This window comes from Cupressus sempervirens, chromosome 1, assembly GCF_028749045.1.
Source record: "Cupressus sempervirens isolate cs-2001-9-10 chromosome 1, ASM2874904v1, whole genome shotgun sequence".
NCBI lineage: Eukaryota > Viridiplantae > Streptophyta > Pinopsida > Cupressales > Cupressaceae > Cupressus > Cupressus sempervirens.
This window is the reverse complement of record NC_143118.1, coordinates 166,196,997-166,216,606: the sequence shown is the minus strand read 5'-3', so window position 1 is coordinate 166,216,606 and position 19,610 is coordinate 166,196,997. Positions and strand designations below refer to the sequence as shown.

At 36.3% G+C, this 19,610-nt stretch overlaps 1 protein-coding gene across 2 annotated transcripts in view; it reads left to right on the top strand.

The window, feature by feature from the left end:
* Nucleotides 1–4,685: 4,685 nt before the first annotated feature.
* Nucleotides 4,686–19,610, top strand: part of LOC149576670 (CRM-domain containing factor CFM3, chloroplastic/mitochondrial-like) — a 52,446-nt gene continuing 37,521 nt past the window's right edge. The window contains exon 1 of one of the 2 annotated variants that reach the window (XM_089818889.1): nucleotides 4,686–6,049. In XM_089818889.1, the coding sequence (XP_089675015.1) occupies nucleotides 5,051–6,049 (999 nt within the window). In that variant the 5' untranslated portion in view covers nucleotides 4,686–5,050. The remainder of the gene's footprint in view (nucleotides 6,050–19,610) is intronic. The other variant, XM_089818898.1, reaches the window with a different exon arrangement.

Below are 19,610 nucleotides of genomic sequence, written 5' to 3'. Positions count from 1 at the left end.
TCTGTTCACTACTTAGCTCTCTATTCAATATATGTGTATTGACTAATAGTGAAATAAACAACTGAAAAATAACATGCATAAGATAACATTCAAACAAGTAAATGACATCATGATTTAACGTTGAAGCCTAATTTGGGAAAAACCACCAAGTATCATGCTACCACTTTTTCACTCTTCTAAAGTGAGTTCGACTAAGAGTCAACCCTGTTAAAGGTTACAAAATGAAAAGACACTGTTAAATGTGACCACGTTAAAGGTTACAAAACACACTATTAAATGTGACCTTGTTAAAGGATTTAATCACCTTGTTAGGAGTGACCTTATTAGAGGACTTTGGATCATTCCATTCAAATGTCACCTTGATTAAAGGATTTACAAAATGATTGTTAGGTCAACCTTGATTAGAGGATTTTGACTGCTACAATGGTTAGAACATAAGAATAGGTTTGATCTGTTAAACATAACTCACTTTGCAAATTCAGATCTCCATTCACTCATCTGCTGGTTCATTGACTAACCTCCATTATTATCTCCATCACTGATATGCTTGGTATCCCTTCAAGCAATCACACTTCACCTATCTCCTCACTTCTCTTCTGCTACTCTACTCTTCACAAATTCTCCTTAAGATTGCCAATAAACAATGAACCAAACTTAGAAAACATCTCTTATGCATCCTTAAATAGATAATTTCAATCTTTTTCCACTTAAACATCATCATAGATCTTAGGGTTAGGTCAAATTCATCGAATCCTTCCATCATTTTGTTCTCCTTCTCTTTTCTTGAAACTTCTAGAGACTTCTAACCAAATCCTTGCTTTTGATCACATAACAAACTCTCATCATGCATTAAATACACTAGCTCATCAATCCTTATTATCCACTCATTTTGACTAATCCAAAAATTCAACTATGTCAGCATCAAACTTGATTCTTATACAAATTGTAACTTTTGTTGTCACTCGACAATCATTAAGTTCTTTTACTCCGTCATTACTATGTAGCTCAACATACATTGTTTTGTCTCACTCGACATCAACTGGCTCGCTTGACCATAAATATGCTCGGTCACTACTACAACTTTCTTGGCCATAACTATCACTTGACTTATACAATTTGTTCATTTTCTTCTTAAGTTCTTTAATCTTCCATTTCAGCTCCTTCGTTGACCAACCAACACTAATACTCGATCAAGCTTAGAGTATTACACAACTTCTTGTTATCTCACTCATACATCAATCCACTTGCCCTTTTTACTTTATGTAATGATTAAACAAAACATTATCTTGTCAATGACTAACTTATAAAGTGCCCACTGTAATTTCATGATACTTAACTTCTTTCTTCTCAACAACTTGACTAGCTCACCTTGCTATCTTCTCTTCTCAAATCCTCTTCATCAATCAAATGCTATGACACTCTACATTGCTCGTAAATGTCTCTCTAGTAGGTTTGACAATGTCTCACTAGTAAGTTTGACATCAATGATAACATAACAATTGTTCCAATTGTGATTTCCAACAATACCATCTGACCACTTGAAGTTGGTAGTTCTATCAACATATTGCCCATAATATTTGGGAAGGTTAAGGCAACTATAAGCATCTCTCAAAAAGGTATATGTTCTCCCTTAGGAGCCCATTTTTTTGCAAATCATTCCTGAAACAATGCCCAGGGTTTGTTGCCATGAGAGAGATTCCACCAAATTGATCTCTCCCCACAAATTTTGTTATTCTAATCAAACAAGCGATTCCTAGATAACAAGAACCTTTTCTAGATGAATTTGAAAGCGCTAGAACCTTCAACTCTTAAATCAAGGTTAAGAGCATTTGGAAAATTTGCCTCACAACTCCATAAAACACACCTTACATTAACTAAGATAATATTTTTGCAAAATGAGGGATTGAAGATTCCCACTAAAGGCACTCACATCACTTTCTTCCATGAAAGGGCTCATATCAATAAAAGCACTAGAACCTTTCAACTCTTAAATCAATGTTAAGAGCGTTTGGAAAATTTGACTCACAACTCCATGAATTTGAAAGCACTAGAACCTTCAACTCTTAAATCAAGGTAAAGAGCGTTTGTAAATTTTACCTCACAACTCCATAAAACATACATCTTACATTAATAAAGATAACATTTTCACAAAATAGGGCATTGGATATTCCCACTAAAGGCACTCATATCACTTTCTTCCATGAAAGGGCTCATATCAATAAAAAAATTTAGCAATCAAATTTGAGAAAACTAATTAATCAATTTGCCTTGTTAAAATATTACAACTTTACCTTTATTTATTTATTGGTAATATAGTTTGTATTGATATTTAAAAAGAGAGAGTGCATTATATCAATATGGCATAAAGCCTTGCTTTTACAGCTATCCAAACCCCAACATACACCATTAGGTAAACATCACCAAAAAGGGAGTATTAACACTCCACCAAGAAACACAACCACCCACCCCAACATTAACCAGTAAAAAACAAAACAAGTAATGACACTACCTCCATCATCAACTACAACTTAAACTAGCTGGCCGCTTCCTCCCTAGTGAAAGTTGGGGTAGCACGATCATCCACCTCTGAGAGTCCCTGTCCCACTCTGTGCCACTTACCTTTGCCTTCTTCCTTCTCTGGAAGCAAGGAAGCATCAACCCATAATCCTTCTGTAGTTGACACTCCATCTTTTAGCTGAGCTTTCTTTACCAACTGGTGCCTGAGTTTTCTTCCTGGGGCCAAGGTGCTTTTCCTCGCCGTCGCCTTCATGAAACCATGTTCCTCCTCCTTTGACTTCTAGATGTTCTCAGCCATATACTCCACAATTAGTTTCCATCCCTCTGTAGCTTTTGGGATATGTAGTCCTGTGGGTTTGAGGATAGCCAAACCACCAACGACTAGATAGAGGAACCCCCTCGCTAGACAAACGCCAGGGTTTAGTGCCCATTTTGATGTCCACACCTAAAATCACTCGATCAATGATTTCATCTAGACCCAAAAGCCATTGTCGATCAATGCTAGCCACAACCACCCTTCGAACTTCATCTTTTCATTCCTCCACCAGCAGAGCTAAGGCCACAAATAGAGAGGCAACATCCAAATTGGACCTTCTTTTCCAAAAATCGTCTAGATATTCTAGCCCAAGTAGCAACTAAACACCCTTCATAAAGTTTGTATCCTTAATGATGAAAATGTGTTTCAGTCGTCGTAGAGAAATTTGTCCTTCATAAGTTTGAATTTATGAATCTGAACCAAGGGCAAAATTTGCCTCCATTTTTGTCCTATGTGATAAACAATGATCTCACCCTTGTCTTTCGCCTGAATTTAATACCCTCGGAACTCTCTAGAAACACTAAAAATCACACCCAAGCCAAACCTGCCCCTCTTTGACACACATGAGTGATGCTTAATTTCATGATTGATTTTGCTTTCCTTGTAGTGCTTAATGTCCTCGTGATTCTAAAATATGATGTTTCAGACCTCCAAAATGGAGTACCACGAGTGGGATATTTACACGAATGGTTATCAACTTGTCTTAATTTACTCTTCGAGGTAGCATAAGTCCTCACAAATAACATATTGAGGACCCAATGCTGAATTGGCACCTAGGTTGGCTAGTCGATCGCCACATTATTTGCTTCCCTGTAATAGTGAGAAACATTAAAGTCCTCAAAGTCCAGCAACAACTCCTTGATTTGCCTATGCTTTGATCCAAATGCCATGCTTCCATCTTTCCTTTCTTTATTCTATTGACGATGATTTCTGAATCCCCTTCCAAATGTATTCGTTGACCTCCAATTTTAACTCCTAATTCCAGAGCTTCCTTGGTAGCTTGACATTTTGCAATATTATTTGTTCCATCCGGCAATCTTTTGGCTGTAAATGCAATGATATTGCCTTTATGATCTCTTGCCACATATCCACATCCTGATACACTTGGGTTGCCCCTTGCAGCCCCATCAAAATTAATTTTGATCCATCCCTCCTCTGGAGGTGTCCATAACGCCTTCTCCCTTTTCAATGTTGGATTAACCCCACCACACCCATGAATAGGCAATTACTTTACTTTATGAAATATCAAAATATGACACAATTAGAAAATATAACAAACATTAATTGAGTGAATTTAAATTGTCTAACTACTTGTTACTTATAGACTTTTGAGCCTACAACATGAACTAATGAGACCATCTACACAACATACTAAAACATTTAAGACATTTTTCTATCATTTATTATTTAAATAAGTCCAAGAATAAAGTTCGTAAGATTTCTGCCTACAAAGTGAAAATTATTGAGTGGTAGCCTAAGTAGTGAGATATGGAATAAGAACAAAAAGAAGCTACACTTTTCCCAAGATTTATTATTTTCGTAACAACATTGCTACATATTAATGACAAAATTAATTCATACTTATCTATAAACATTATTTTTGCTATTTTTCGAATTTAAAAATCTAATTACTTAACCAATAAGAAAATAAAATTTATTAAAATATAACTATCTAAACCTTATAGTTTTAGATTTTTTTACCATTACACAAATTAATTAATAATAATAAAGATACTAATGAAAACTGACCAATGAAAAGAGGCAGGGACGCTATTTCTAAACTTACAATCTATCACTTTTAAAACTCATTCGTTTTCTCATAATTATTAATAATTTTCCTCCATCCTTTAATATCCTCGAGACCACAAAAGAATCTTGATGTAAGGGAGGACGACGAGGCTTGCAATAAATATCAGAAAGGTTCGAGAAGATTTTTAATGAACTCTATCCGTTTCTTTCTTCTGGTTTGCCCATTTCAATGCGCCTGAGAGGGAGAGGGTGAATGCGTTTTGGCTAATGCACCATATGTGACCACACAAAATTGGTTTTATTCACTGAGTTTAAGTAGTGCAATCTACAAGTCAGGTAAGAGCTGGAAACCAGTTTTGCAGATAGGATTTCTTAGACTTCTATGATAGTTTAAAAACTGGTCTGGATGGTATAAACTCCTGCAATTGAGCTTTGGGTATATTGGAGTTCCATATATTTTCGTGAGGAATGGCATTAGCGCCTGTTGGGCCAGCAGGGCTATTCGAGTCCTTCCACAGTTCCACGTCTCTTCATTCACATGCTTCTGTATTGCCAATTTCCTTGCATTCTAGAAAATACAATAGGTTTCAGTGTTTTTATTCCCAAGTTGCCCTCAATCCGGAAAATTCAGAGAACCCACAGAGCCAAAAGCACGAGCAGAGGAAGCTACATTCAAGATTGAATGAAAAGTATTGGTCTGTCAGGCCTAGTGTTAAGAGACATAAATTCCCATGGGAAGAAAAACAAGAACGTATGGAGAAAGAAAGAGTAAGAAAGCAAAGAGAGTCCCCCGTTGCATTGGATGACACGGGAGAAGAAGGATTTAAGCGTCCTGCACCAATAGCTCCTTGGATGCGCATCAGGAAGAAGAAGGATATTCCGGTACACTCGGGCAATGATGATGATCATGACGGCGACCCAAATGCTGCCGCTGAGCAATACGATGCGGTGCAGAAATTGGAAGAGCCAATTGAGAAGACTGCAACGGAGCGAATTGTGGCCAAGCTGAGGAAATTTAACTATCCCGACGAGGACACAAAACCAGAATCCGAGCGCAGTTTAATTGAAGATTTGTTTCCTGTAGAGGATGAGCCAGGAGCTCCGGTTGCTGATACGAACGGTGTATTTGATCGTGATAGGAGCTGGAGTGCTCCCATTAAGGATATCCCATCTAAATTGCCATGGGATGGGAAGGAAGATAGCTCACAAGGGGTAGAGAATCGCAGGACAGAGAGAAGGGGCAGAGAAACACCTTCATTGGCAGAACTGACCATTCCCGAGCCAGAGCTCAATAGGTTGAGAGGTCAGGGAATACGACTGAAAGAAAGAATCAAACTGGGCAGTGCTGGTGTCACTCGTGACGTTGTTGAAAAGGTACATGAAAAATGGAGAACGTCGGAGATAGTGAAATTCAAATGTGAAGGTTCATCAGCACTGAATATGAAGAGGACTCATGAAATTTTGGAGGTATGTAACAGTAAGTCAGTTTCTCGGCTACGCATTTTAATTCGCTGACGTTTTAGTTTCTCTAGCTCAGGGTGATCATTAAACAGCACGCAGACGAATTAAATTTACCTGATGTATCTACCAGGAGACAAATTAAATTTACCTGATGTATCTACCATAAAACGGTGGTACCGGTAGTGGTATAGGGATTGGGGACGTTAATCAAATTAGGGTACGCGAGAAACTGAATAAGGAGACAGTTATATTGTATGTAACAAAAAATGGGGATACGGGCCTACGGCTACGGGTATGTGGCCCATGTTTCTATAATGAAATTTCCTGGCAACTGTGTTGCAAATCCTCACAATAGTATATTGACACAATACAATATTTTTACATCTGCGAAGGTACTGTGAAACTTTGCTACATGCGGCCAGGAAAAAAAAGAAAGAATTGGGACAATGTGAACAATGAACATTCAGGTAATCATGCTAGGGGAACAAAACTAGCTAAAAGAATTAAGAATATCCAAGGACTTTTGATTCGTAAGGCACATCAACATTATATTCTCCCGAAAGAGTGCATTTAGAGAATCTACAACATAATCTATTGACTATCAATAACACTCAATCCCCATCATTTGAAACATTTTGAAAATTAACTGTTCTTACATGTTGTTTTATAGAGTCCAACTTCTGCAAATGAACCTGTGATTATGTTTCGGAAATCGAAATGATGGATCATGTATTGTGATTACAACATCAAATGCCAGTGTTTCCGAACATCTTAACACTAATTTTTTTAACAGAAGATTTTCCCTATTAATAATAATTATTGACCATGGACGACTCAAAAAAATGATGTTTAAAGTATATAAGGAAATGTTGGTGCAGCACATTATGTGTCGACCTTCTGTCAACTGAATCTCCATGTCTGTATAGGCGATTTTACTTTATAGAATTATATGTCCAACCAACAGTGTGATCCTTCATATAAATAGTAATACAAGAGTCATGGATTTAAGAGGATCGGATAGTGTTCAGCATTAATTAACTTGCGCAGTTTCTTTCAATGGGCTTATAGCAACTCATATTAATTCAAATAATTTGAAACATTCGTGGTTGTTCCATCATCCTTTAATAGCTGAATACTGATCCATTGACTTATGGTTCAGTCATTTTCTTGAGAGTTAAGGTTAGTCCAGAGTGTTAGTGGACATTGGAAGATATCTTCTAGAAAAATAATACATCAATAGGACCGTTCCACGGTTCCTCTTATAGGTGGCCATGCTAACCAAGCTGAAGAAGGCATGACATTCATATCAGTATACAGGGATCATTACAAATCCATATCTTGAATAAGTACAAGATAGTATGAACAAACTAAACTTAGCCCATCCAAAAAAAACTTGAGCTAGGCTGAACCCAGTAAGAAATTTTCCTACTATATGCTTATCAGTCTGCAGATTTCCACATTTTAACAAATTGTATTTTAGTAATGATTTCTGGGATTTTTCTTCCAGATCATTGTTATGACCCTTTTTCTATGGTTTCTCGAAATACCATATGCTTAAAGTGCTAGCAGTTTTCCACAATCCATAACGATTTATCCTATGCTTCTGGATCTTGATTGTGTACAGATTTTAGAACCAATGTTTCAGGTCAGACTTTGTGAACCATCTCCTTGAGCTCTCTTATGTCCTGATGATGGTTCACAGAGTGTGACCTGAAACTTTGACTCAAAAATCTGTACACAGTCAAGATCCAGAAACATACGATAAACCACATACTTCTAAACAATGATTAAAATAAAAAAGGATGATGAAAATTGAGTCATGTCATTAAAGATGTGATCCATTCAAATTGTTTACAGATTATACTTTAAGAGCCACATGGACAACTTTTTACTTCATCCTACAATACCATTAATTTGAAATCAATTGAGAGCAGATCTCTCGAATATATAGTGTACATCTCTAGTGCTACAAGTGGATGTTCTATTTGTACTGAGCAACTAAGAGTCGTAGTCATATTGATTTCTGGAAGAAATTTCAGATCTTCTAAAACGTGCTTTATCAGCAAGACAGTCACAGTCAAGGCAATAATCAACACAGTGTCGAGTGTAAAAGACAAACAGATTTGTCTTTAATAAATTCCAATACGAAAATGCAAAAACTTTAGTATATTAAAAGCCTAGGACATCTACAATTACTTCACTTTACAACATATGCACCCCATGAAAAATTGATAGACCTTGCTTTTCTTTTTACATTGTAATATGTATTTTCAGCTTGTAAGGTGATTCTGAAGTAAACTTTTGGCAGGGGATGCATCCAGGGTTTGAGTTCTTTTCCAACAACCTTGCAATTAATATAATCGTAATGGCTTTTGGAAATAATTGCATTGATTTTTATTTGCATCAATGTTCTGAGCTCCCTCCATGATTCATCGTTAGGATGAAAGGAGCAAACTTCCGTCATATTAGTGTTTCTTGAGGACATGCCCCCCTACTCAAATCCATGCGTCTCTTGAATGGGGATGTTTTTGGGATGGTGGGATGTGGGGGAGGATTTCCCCTATTGAATTGCCACCATTGCTGAAAAGTACGGGATGCCAGTAGGAAGTTAGGGGTCTCCAAAAGATCCTTGATCGTCCTAAGGACACTAGGTGTCTTCAATGACAGAGGCAAAAAGTGAATGTTTTCTTAGTTGAATCACTGCCTAATCTCTAACCTTAACAGTTAATGGGTCCCACCAATGCTTCCCAAACCCAATAAATCTCCCTCATAATCCTTATTTTTACACATTGATTCAATAGCAAGGTTGAAAATAAGCAAAAGAGTGGAGTGAAAGAGTGAGAGTGAAGTGCTGCAAGGGCAAGAGGGGTTAGAAAGAGCATGAAGAAAAGCAAGAGGAGGGATTCTACACCAAGTTAGAAGGAGTTATCAAGCATAACATAGGATTCTGTGACTATGGTGGTTTCATATTTCTATTTTATTTTATTCATAATTTCATCAACGTGGCTGCATGTGCATGTTCATTGTTCAATATTTGTTGTTCATATTATCATCAAGATTCAACATTGAAATTTAAAAAAAAATCATATTCATAGACACGTGTATCACATTTACTTATTTAAGTTTAATTTACTGTTTTACAAATTGAAATCAATAGTTCAAGTGTCAAATTAGGATGAAACTTTTCTGTAGACTTTACTCGTGCACTTCCAATGGCCTGGATGTTTTTTATTTAAGTTTAATTTACCGTTCTACAAATTGAAATCAACACTTTAACTGTTAAACTGGGCTGCAATTTGTGTGTATCCTTTGCTTTTGTGCTTTACATAATCTGGAGTAACGAAAAATACTTGGTTGAGAAAGATTAAGAACAAAGATTTTTATGTGTATCCTTTGCTTCTGCGCTTCATGCGATCTGAAGTGAGAAAAACAAATAAAACATCTGTGTCTCAATCCTTTGCATTATGATGCTTATATTATTTTAATTTTAATTTTATAAGATTTATATTGTTTATTGCAGTGTCACAATAAGTTCTCATGGCATTGTTGGACAATTATTGTCATTGATGTCAAAGGTCAAATAAAGGTTATGCCGGAAGGAAATTGATGGAGTTTGGTGCGTGTATTAGGTATATTTGTTGCAAGGATCAAATCTGGGTTGGCACTCCTCTAGGAGATATTCATTCAAAATTAAACTAAGTTTTTATACATTCCTTGGGCTGCCTTCCATTGAGATTCACCCCTTTTGGAGTTTAAATTAATTTAAATTACTTTGCTATTGTTGAGGCTGACCCCTTTTTATTTTGGATCGCCAATTTGAAATCTAAATCAAATCTGCCTTGGGATGACCTATTTGTGTGCCCAAGAATTTTTTGTTAAGAAGGTTACATGAAAAGCTGGCCGACCTGTTTTCGAAGAGATGCATCCATTGATGGATAGGTGTTTGATGGATATAAAGAAGAGATGTCTTTGGAGTTTCACAATCAAGCATCTAATTGAATATCATTCCTATTTAAGGCAGTTGTGAGCAGATCTTATACCAGATATAACTTCTAAGGAGTCTTTTGTGAGCATATTGTTTAAGATTTATTTTGGACAGAATGAGCAGATTTTTCTTAGTGTTATGTATTAGAATATTATAATGTTTCTTTAATGGTCAAATTAGTTAGTTTCTATTTTTGTCTTTTAGTTCACAATTGTTTCATAATAGAAACATTGTCTTTGTAACTCTACATAAGGAGCTTTCATCTCCTCTGTTTAAAATAACATTGATTTACCATAACATGGAATTAAAGCGGGTCAATGGAATTTCATAAAACTTGATGAATTTTTTAGAAAAATTTGAGCCTCTTCTGATCTGAAATGTTTTTCTAGAAATTTGTTTTTCAAAATTTTTAAAATAAAAATTGTCGGAGGTATTTTATAAAAAAATTGTGGTTCTTCTTCAAAGATTTTTGCTGAAAATTTCAAGCCTAGCCAAGGGTTTTGATCATGTGATTTCCTAGTTTGAGAAAAAGTTTCTAATTTTCGAAGGTTGCATGTACTTGCATGTGCATCTTGTGAGTTGCATGTACTGTTTTACTATGTGAAATCTTTTGTTTTGCCACACGAAGGTTTCTCTAATGGCTTTTCATAAATTTTTCCCTTAAAAAATTTATGATAGGTTTTCATAATTTTTCCCTTAAAAAATTTCTGATGGGTTTTCATAAGTTTTTCACTTACTTTTAAAAAATATTTGATTTTGTAATTCACAAAGCCATGTGGGATCCTTTTGTGGGTTTTAAATTTTTTTCCTAAAAAAATTATATGTTGAGTTTTAATGTTTTGTCCTAAAAATTGAAGCTTTGTATACTATGATCTATGTTTTGGAGTTTGTTGTCTAGTTTTGATCAATTTTTCACCTCAACTATTGTGTTTGGGTTTTGCAAATTTTCTGGTAAAAATTGCAGCTTTTTGTAGTCTGTGTTGAGTCGTAGTGCTCATTTGCAAAAGTTCTTGATGAATCATCTTGCAGTCTGTTTTGGGGCATAGTGCTGATCTGCAAAATGGTTTAATGTTTTTCTCAAAATTGTGGTTCCAGTTTCATCTTGGTGTCTTTGGCAACAAGGAGTAATACCTTTGTTACCCAACATCAAATTGGATGGGTTCTTGGTCGTTAACATTTTGCAGATCCAGGGAGGGTCTCAGTGGCAACAAAATAATTTGAAGAATTTGTGACCAAAAGACAACACTTAGACAATGACCATTAAGGGAGGGTATTAGAATATTATAATGTTTCTTTAATGGTCATCTTAATTAGTCTTTAGTTTATTAGATAGTTTTTGCTTTCACCTTTAGTTCACGATTGTTTCATAATAGAAACATCATCATTGTGAATCTATATAAAGAACTTTCATCTCCTCTATTCAAAAAGATTTACTGTAACATTAAGATCAGATTATTGTAGACATTAAGCGTGAATAAGTGCAGACCTATGAGCAGAATTTCTTAAAGAACATAAGTAGATTTGAGAATCAATCTTTGAGAAGATTTATGAAGCATTTCAGATCTAATTGAAGGAGCTCATTCACGAAGAGATTGGTGTCTCTTGCTGAGTTGGTGCTTAGTTGTGTGGATTGGTGCCTATGAAATTATCTAAAGGGGATTGGTGTTTTTTGTGGGTTAACCTACAAAATTTGCAAGAAGTTTTCAAGACAAACCAATATTTTTTCATGGTTTTGTTCCATAAGGGTCTCCATATAAATTCTGCGTTTGTTTGTGTTCTTACTTTCTAGATCTTACATGGGTGGTTCATTGAGCTTTTTGAAGTATTATATTTGCATCTAATCAAGTTTTGAAAAGTAAAAGTTTGTTGATATATTGATCCATCCCTTGCTTAGTATTGTTGTGGAAAATATTGTTATCCACAACTTATTGCCAAGTGTCAAAAAAAATATCAGATATCAGTGAGTACTTGGCAACTTATTGGCAACTTAAGAAATTACTTAAATTTAATTAGAAATACTTTTATTTTGCTAAATTCAACAAGGAGCTGCATCTAATGCATTATTAAATGAGCAAACAAGAAACAAGTTGAGTCTAGATGTATTCAAATGCAAACGGGGTACAAAATGACTTCTCCATGTGGAATGCTGATGGCTAGTAGCTTGATGTTTTGAAGCAAAATTAAAATAGCAAATTGTCTTTGTAAATTCATAAATAAATACGAGTACGACATCAAAATAGTTTGCATCTTCCTCAAAACGCAAAACTTCAAACTAGTTTGAAGTTCGGGTCCAATTTGCAGTCCTGTTCGGGCAGGGTTCCATTTTTTGCCTACTGGTTTGATTTGGTTTGAACCAGGCAAACCAAGCCAAAAAAATCGAACCAAGTTTGAACCATGTGCTTTCTAGGCTTTGCAGACGACAATAAAGTGTTTTTTTGCAAAAATTAATAAGTTTTTGGTGTCCACAACCCTAAAAGATTGTTATGAAATGCTTTTGGTGGTCTCTCATTGTCATTGTCATTGTCATTTTTTGAAGAATTTGATGCCAATACCATTGGTGTTGCTGCTGATCCCCTTGGCCTTAGCTCTATTGTTGAGTCAACTAATGCCAGAGAAGAAGAAGAAGAAGAAGAAGAAGAAGAAGAAGATGAAGATTGAAGAACTTAAAATATTAATAGATTTTTATTCCATTAGTTGAACAATGAACATGAAACAACGATACTTGAACTTAATGCTATGATTTATTTTTAATGTTTTGAATCTTTGATGTTGAACTATGTGATGGTATGATCACTATGATTACAAGTTTATGGTGTTTTTGTTGTTTAAATGTGTTTATGCTACATTATAATTTTAATTCATGCTTCATAAATATGTATATATATCATAGTTCCAAGAATTACGGCGATTCACGGGACTCATGCGATTCAATTCAAGCCAAATGATTTTTTGTGAATTGATGAATCGAATCAATCATTAAGGGTTAATGAAATAAGTTACTAAATTTCAAGGGTTTCTTTAATTTGCCGATTCGTGGCCAATTCGTTTCCGATTTATGGCCGATTCATGATTCGATTTGGCCTTGCTGATTTTGATTCTTGTTACTTTGATATAAATATAATTTTTACATGTTTTTGCACTAACGAACCCAAATGAACCCAAACCCCTTTCCAAAATTTTGACGAAATTGCGAACTGGTTCTTAAACTTCGAACTGAATCCGAATTGGTAACTTAGCTAGAAACAACTCCTTGTTATCTGTGATGCCCCCTTTTGGAAGGAGAATTTAAAAAATAGTATTACAATATAAAAACAAATAAAAATTACAAGAGACGACTGTAAAAAGAATGTTCTCTTTTTCAAATAGGTTTTAATAATAAAAAATAATAATAAAATATAAACCAAATATAAATTAGAATTTAAGAGAACTAAATTAAAAAATAAAAGAAATATGAATAAAATCTAAAATAAAATATAAACAAATAAAGTTTAAAATATAACTAAATATGAAATAATTATAAATAAAATCTAAGTAATTAAGTTTAATGAGTAGTCAAAGGGCACGGAATGAAAAGATGTCTCCTTGAAACATGAGATATAAAATGAAGAATATAATTTCATTTGAAAGGGAGGAGAAAAAGAAGAAAAAGTACATCAAGAGAGAGAATAACATATAAAGAAAGATTAATTAATTACTGAGAAAAGGATAAGATAAGATAAATTTATTAATGTCCAACAAGAGACCAATAGGGGTCTAAGGGATTGGAAAGAGTACAAAGGGAAAACGCTAGCAAGGGGAGCACCAAATGGTGTCCGCTGAAAGAAAAACAACATAACAAAGAAAGAAAGAGTTAGGCACTCATAGATGAGAAGTAGTCTAGAATGGAAGGGTGGGCTCTAAGATGAGAAGGTACTCTGGAATGCTGCCCCTGAGGCTTGTTGGAAGTAGAGAGGCACTGCTGAGTGTGATCTCTATGGGGTCTCATAGATCTGGTGTGGCTCGAGATAGGGTAGAGAGACCGCTTCAACCCCTAGCCAGGAACCACGAGATTGCAAAAGGAGGTGATGAGTTGCGCAAGAGTCAGTCTCAAGGGAAACTGGAGCTGTAGAGTGATCACGAAGCCACAAGGTCTCTTGGAGGTAACTTGCAAGACACCACTAGTTGGTATATTTGAAAAATGAAGAAAGGGACTTGCACTCTCTAAACAAGCAGTGGAACCTCCCACGAATCTCATATTAGATGGGGCAATGGAAAATAAAGTGAGTCTCGGTCTCTGCCTCCTCGAGGTGACAAAGGCGACAAATCCTATCCTCCTTGTCAATCTGGTAGTGAGTTTGGATATGTAGCCGATGAGAGCCCACTCTAAAAGATCCCAAGGAGATGCGAAGGGTGCGAGTCCAGTGAGGAGTGAGGGGTGCAAAATGATCCAGTCTTGGATATCAAGGAAGTGCTTAGCGTAGAAGGCCATCCGCGGACAAAGCCCACCCGGAGGGTTACTCCAAGTTGCGATAATATATTGTCTATAGATGTCAAGTCTGACGTGCTCATTCAACTCCTGTTGAGGTGGAAGGAGGTGAGCAGGAGCGTCCAAAACAAACTAAAGGGGGGAAAGGCGATCCATAGTAATACCAATCAAGCCAAGAAGGGCAGAGACTTAGGCGAACCAACAAAGAGACTTGCTACCAAGGTTCGAGCCTATGACTGCCTTAGAAGAACAATAGGCCAAGTAGGAATATCTGTGAGGACCTTGAAAAGAGTTAGCGAAGCTCTGAAGCCGGTGAAGAAATCAAACCAAATAAAAAAATGGTCCCAATTTGAAAGGATGCGCCCCAAACTCGGCCAAACGATGCTGTGAGGTTTGGACCAGTGACATTTGATAATACATCGAAGAAAAAGAGTCTGGACTCTCTCAACCGAAGCCTAGTCGGACTCCAAGAGGGAGGGACCCCACACAGTAGAGCCATAGAGGGTAGTCGGCCTAACCAGAGAGTCCAGAAGGGACATCTTGGTTGTCGTGTCCTGGAAGTGGTGACAAAAACATTGTCTCTCAAGCATAGCAAGGGAGCTGAGCCCCTTGCTAACTTAGGGCTACATGGCCGGTCTCAAATTGAAACTAGGTCCAGAGAACTTAATCCCCAAGTAAGTATATGAAAATGCGATCTCAATCTCAGCACCTTGGAAGTGAAAATGGAGATGTGAGGTCTTCAAACAATTGAAGACTATAACCTGGGTCTTACCCAGGTTCATTACTAACTCATGTGAGTCGCAGAAGGAGGCCAACCCGTCTAAAAGTCGCTGAAGCCCATTAGGGAAAGAAGCTAGGGAAATCACATCATCAAAAAATAGAAGAATGGAGATCAAAACCTGGTGTAAGTAGTAGCCATCGCTAGGGAGCGAGAAATCCCGAGGGAATGCCTCAAGCTCGTCGATATAGCTATCGAAAAGAGTGGGGGAGAGAGGGCAAGGCTACTTCACCTCGATGGTGTTTTGAATAGGATCTGAGAAACCTTGTGGAGTTTTGAATCTACCCACAACACTCTCATATAACCTCATAATAGCTATCAAGAGAATCTCCGAAATCCCAATGGTAAGTCGCTAGAAGAGAGCCGCCTGAGGAACAAAATCGAAGGCTTTGCGAAAGTCCACAAACAATAATAAACTTTCACCGAGTGGTGACGAGCCTCCTCAATAATGACCCATAGAGTCAAAATGCGATCCGTGGTCTGAAAATCTGTACGAAACCTAGCCTGACCTCTAGCCCAACAATGTTGCTGATTGAGCTCCCTGGATAAGATAGTGCTCAACATGGTGACGTAGAGTTTGGCAAAAGTGTGCCTGACCATGATGGTCTTGTAGTTGTCGGGGTCTAGAAGCTATCCTGGACTTATGGACCAAATAAATAATATGTTGCGACCAAGAGTTGGGGAAGCCGGTGCAAACCACTCTATTAAAGAGCAATGTAAGAAAGGAGCCTAGGACTGAGATACCAAGCTTGAAAAGCTCTGCTTGGAACCTTTCCTCATATGGTGTTCTGCTAGTGTTCATAACTCTAACAACCTCATTAATGTTGGAGAAGGAGAAGAGTTGACAACAGGGAGGAGGGCTGAGGTGAAGAGGGGGCTAGCTAGGGATATCGTAGAGGGTGGTGTTGAAGATGGTAGCTGCGATATAGATCTTTATCTCTAGAAATGTGAACGTTATTATTGTTATTGTTATGTTCAGCTGAAAAGGACATTGTACACTTGAACATTTTCATTTTCAATAAAGATATACTTTTGTTGTGTGGCTGAGTTTTTCCCTTTATTCTTGAAGGGTTTTCCCAGGATATTTCTGATGTTCTTTGTTTCAGTTTTGTCTCTTTCTTATTGCTGATTATCTTCATGGATTTCTGGGCTCTAGTTTAACATGGTATTGGAGCCTAGTTTGATTTTATTATTGAAGGAAGCCTATTTCTGTTCTTGGTGCCATCAACTTTTGCATAAATATTGTTATATTTTTTTCGTGTTGTGTCATGCTTGGTAGATAGTTCCGTGTCTTCCATGATTCCATCTAAGATTCTTGAGAAGATGTCTATAAATGATGCCCAGTTTGATTAAGGGAATTTTATTTTTGTTATCTTTCATTTCTAAGTGATGCCTCTCTATGACTTCTTGAGTATTTTGTCTTATGCAGTTTCCTCTTCGATTTGGTGTATCTGCAACATCGGGAATCTGCGATATCTTGTATTTCTTTAGATTTTTGCCACATTGGATATAATTTTCTTTGGCATAAGTTGAGATTTGTATTATTAGGAAGCCATTTGTAAATGCTTTCATAAATATATCTTGGTGATGTCGTCTCTTGTATTCAAATTTGTTTTGTGATTGTGTTTTATTCATTGCTTTGCCTCTCCGCAGTTCAAGTATTACTTATATTGGGTCACTTTTGCTCGTTTCTTTTTGTCCTTAATATCTTTTGAATGCATGGGTCTCAGTTTTAGATTATCTGTGAGTTTTTGTTTCGAGGCATGCATATCTTGATATTTGCAGAGTTTCATTTTTCTTTGCATCTTTTGTAATAGTTTTTCGTGTGTTTGGTATTTCTTTGATATATTTCCTCCCATAAGTTTGAGGTGTTATGCAAGTCTTTTCTTTGCATAATTAAAAGTTCTTGGGCCCATTACTTAATAGATGTGCTGATTGCATGTGTGTAATGTCTTATGTGTGTAACGTCGTGGAGTGAGGGAGTTGGATAAAATTCTAGGGTGATTGAGTTTTGTGTGTCGTGTCTTTGTGATCGACTTAACGGATTTGCACTACTTGACTACTGATATAGACCGTGTAAGCTAAGTCATCGAAAAAGGATGTAGAGGCAGAAATTATTTCCATCGAGCTCCCACCTTTTCATGGTGAAAGTCACAGATGAACCACAGGAGATTATTTTCTCAAATTGGGAACTCGTAACCTGTATATTTTGTTAGTGATCACTTTATTTTCATTTTTTTAAAAATCCTGGGTTGTCGTATTAAGATTCTATTGCATCAAGCTTTGAAAGGAGCCCAAATCCTGAGGATGCTTCTCATGCGATTTGGTCCATCTCAGGCCGTCGTCAGTGACATTCAGATACGTCGTTTTTCTTTATCTTTGATTCTTGCAGTCTATATGATATGTTTTCTTTGCACGTACCATCTCATGCACTTCTTTGAGTCATTTTGTAGCAGTATTATGGTTTTGTATTATGCAGATGACGTCCTTGACTTCTATCGGCATTGGTTATATAGCAATTTGACAGGTGTCAAGAGTTATCATGATTATTGTAACGTTTCTCCATATGTCGCTCCAACGATTTTTCCAGCTTGTCAACTATGATTTTGTGGTGTTTTGTATTGCATGTCTTTCATCTTGCTGTGGCTTTCACTATGCAATTATTTTTATTTATTGTCGATGGTGTATCTATTTAATTTTGATGAAGCTGGGTCTATCGTGTCAACTTTGCATATAGTATGGACTTCAACAGTGGTAAATGAAAAGGTCGAGAGAGTTCATGAAGAGTGTTATTGTTGGTCTCCAGCACTAGAATTCATAACTTGTGCCAATCTTGCAATATTAGAAGTTAATGTCTACAAATAGCGACAAAGAAGGGATTCCATCAAGATGATGCTTACAACATCTTGCAGGGGGACCTGCAAGCATTGTGGAAGCACAAAGCCCTTCTTTTTCTCTGTGTTGGTAGATCGACAAGAAAGGTTACTCTCAGGATGCATGTCGGGTTTCTTCAGCTTTCTCAGAGACAATAATATTTTTAGCTGGAAGAGGATAAAGCGACCAAATATGGATTATTCTGATTGACATCTTCTGTCCATAGTGAATTCTTTCTATACAAAGTACGGTCCATCTCTTTAATCAAAAGGAGAATCAGTTTCTGCAAAGGGTGATGATAAAGTAAAGGTTGTGTACCTTGACTAAGTCACAAAAATATTTGGACCAGTTTCTACGATTGAAGGTATTTTTCTATAAAGGAACAAATTGGATGCATTGTTTGGAGCAGTTGATAGATATAACTGAGATGTTAAGGAAATCAAGTTGCTTAGGAAACCAGATAACTTGGAGATAAGTATTTTGATAATGAATAGTTATTATATCATTGAGAATAGTTTATGCTTTTAGCATTAATTTATTTGATGGGTTGATTTTATGTTCTCTCTTTGTTACAAGATGAAGTAATGAGATTATGTTGATTTGCATTAAGATGGAGATGTTGAGCGAGATTTTAGCTTTAGAGGGAGGCTTCATAAGTAAGAGGGAATGCTTATGGAATCTCCTTCAGTATGCTTGTGATGCGTGAATATTTGTAAAATTTGAGACTTAAATGGAACTAAGCCTTATTTTGTTATGCTTATTTCTATTCTTGTATGAATAAATGAGATTGTAAGATCAACTATGATAACTCTTTCACTATGTGATAGTGAACATCATGTTGAGAGAGTCCATGATGTCATCACGTTGAGAGATTCCGTGATGAGAGTTAGATGTCATGTTGAGTGATTCCATGACAGTTCACCTTGAGAGAGTCTGTGAACAAAGGATTAGCTGTGAGTCTTGCAAATCCTTTCATGTTGAGTGATTCCATGAATATGATTGATTGTTACAGGTTTTCATGTTGAGTGATTCCATGAATATAATTGATTGTTAAAGGGTTTCATGTTGAGTGATTCCATGAATATGATTGATTGTTATAGGTTTTCATGTTGAGTGATTCCATGAATATGATTGATTGTTACAACGTTTCATGTTTAGTGATTCAATGAATATGATTGATTGTTACAGGTTTTCATGAATCTTATAGGATATATGGGATGAGATTTTATCATTAACATTTGGTTGCAGTCTTGTGTGATTGTTCAGCTAAAGATCTCTCTTTGGCTAAGAGGGAGTGTTGAAGATGGTAGCTACAATATAGATCTTTATCTTTGGAAATATGAGCGTTATTACCGTTATTGTTACGTTCAGTTGAAAAGAACACTTATGTTTAAATTGTAATATTAAAAGTAATGACGTGTCATTCACATGCATTGAGGCATGAATGTTCGAAGAGTCTTAATTA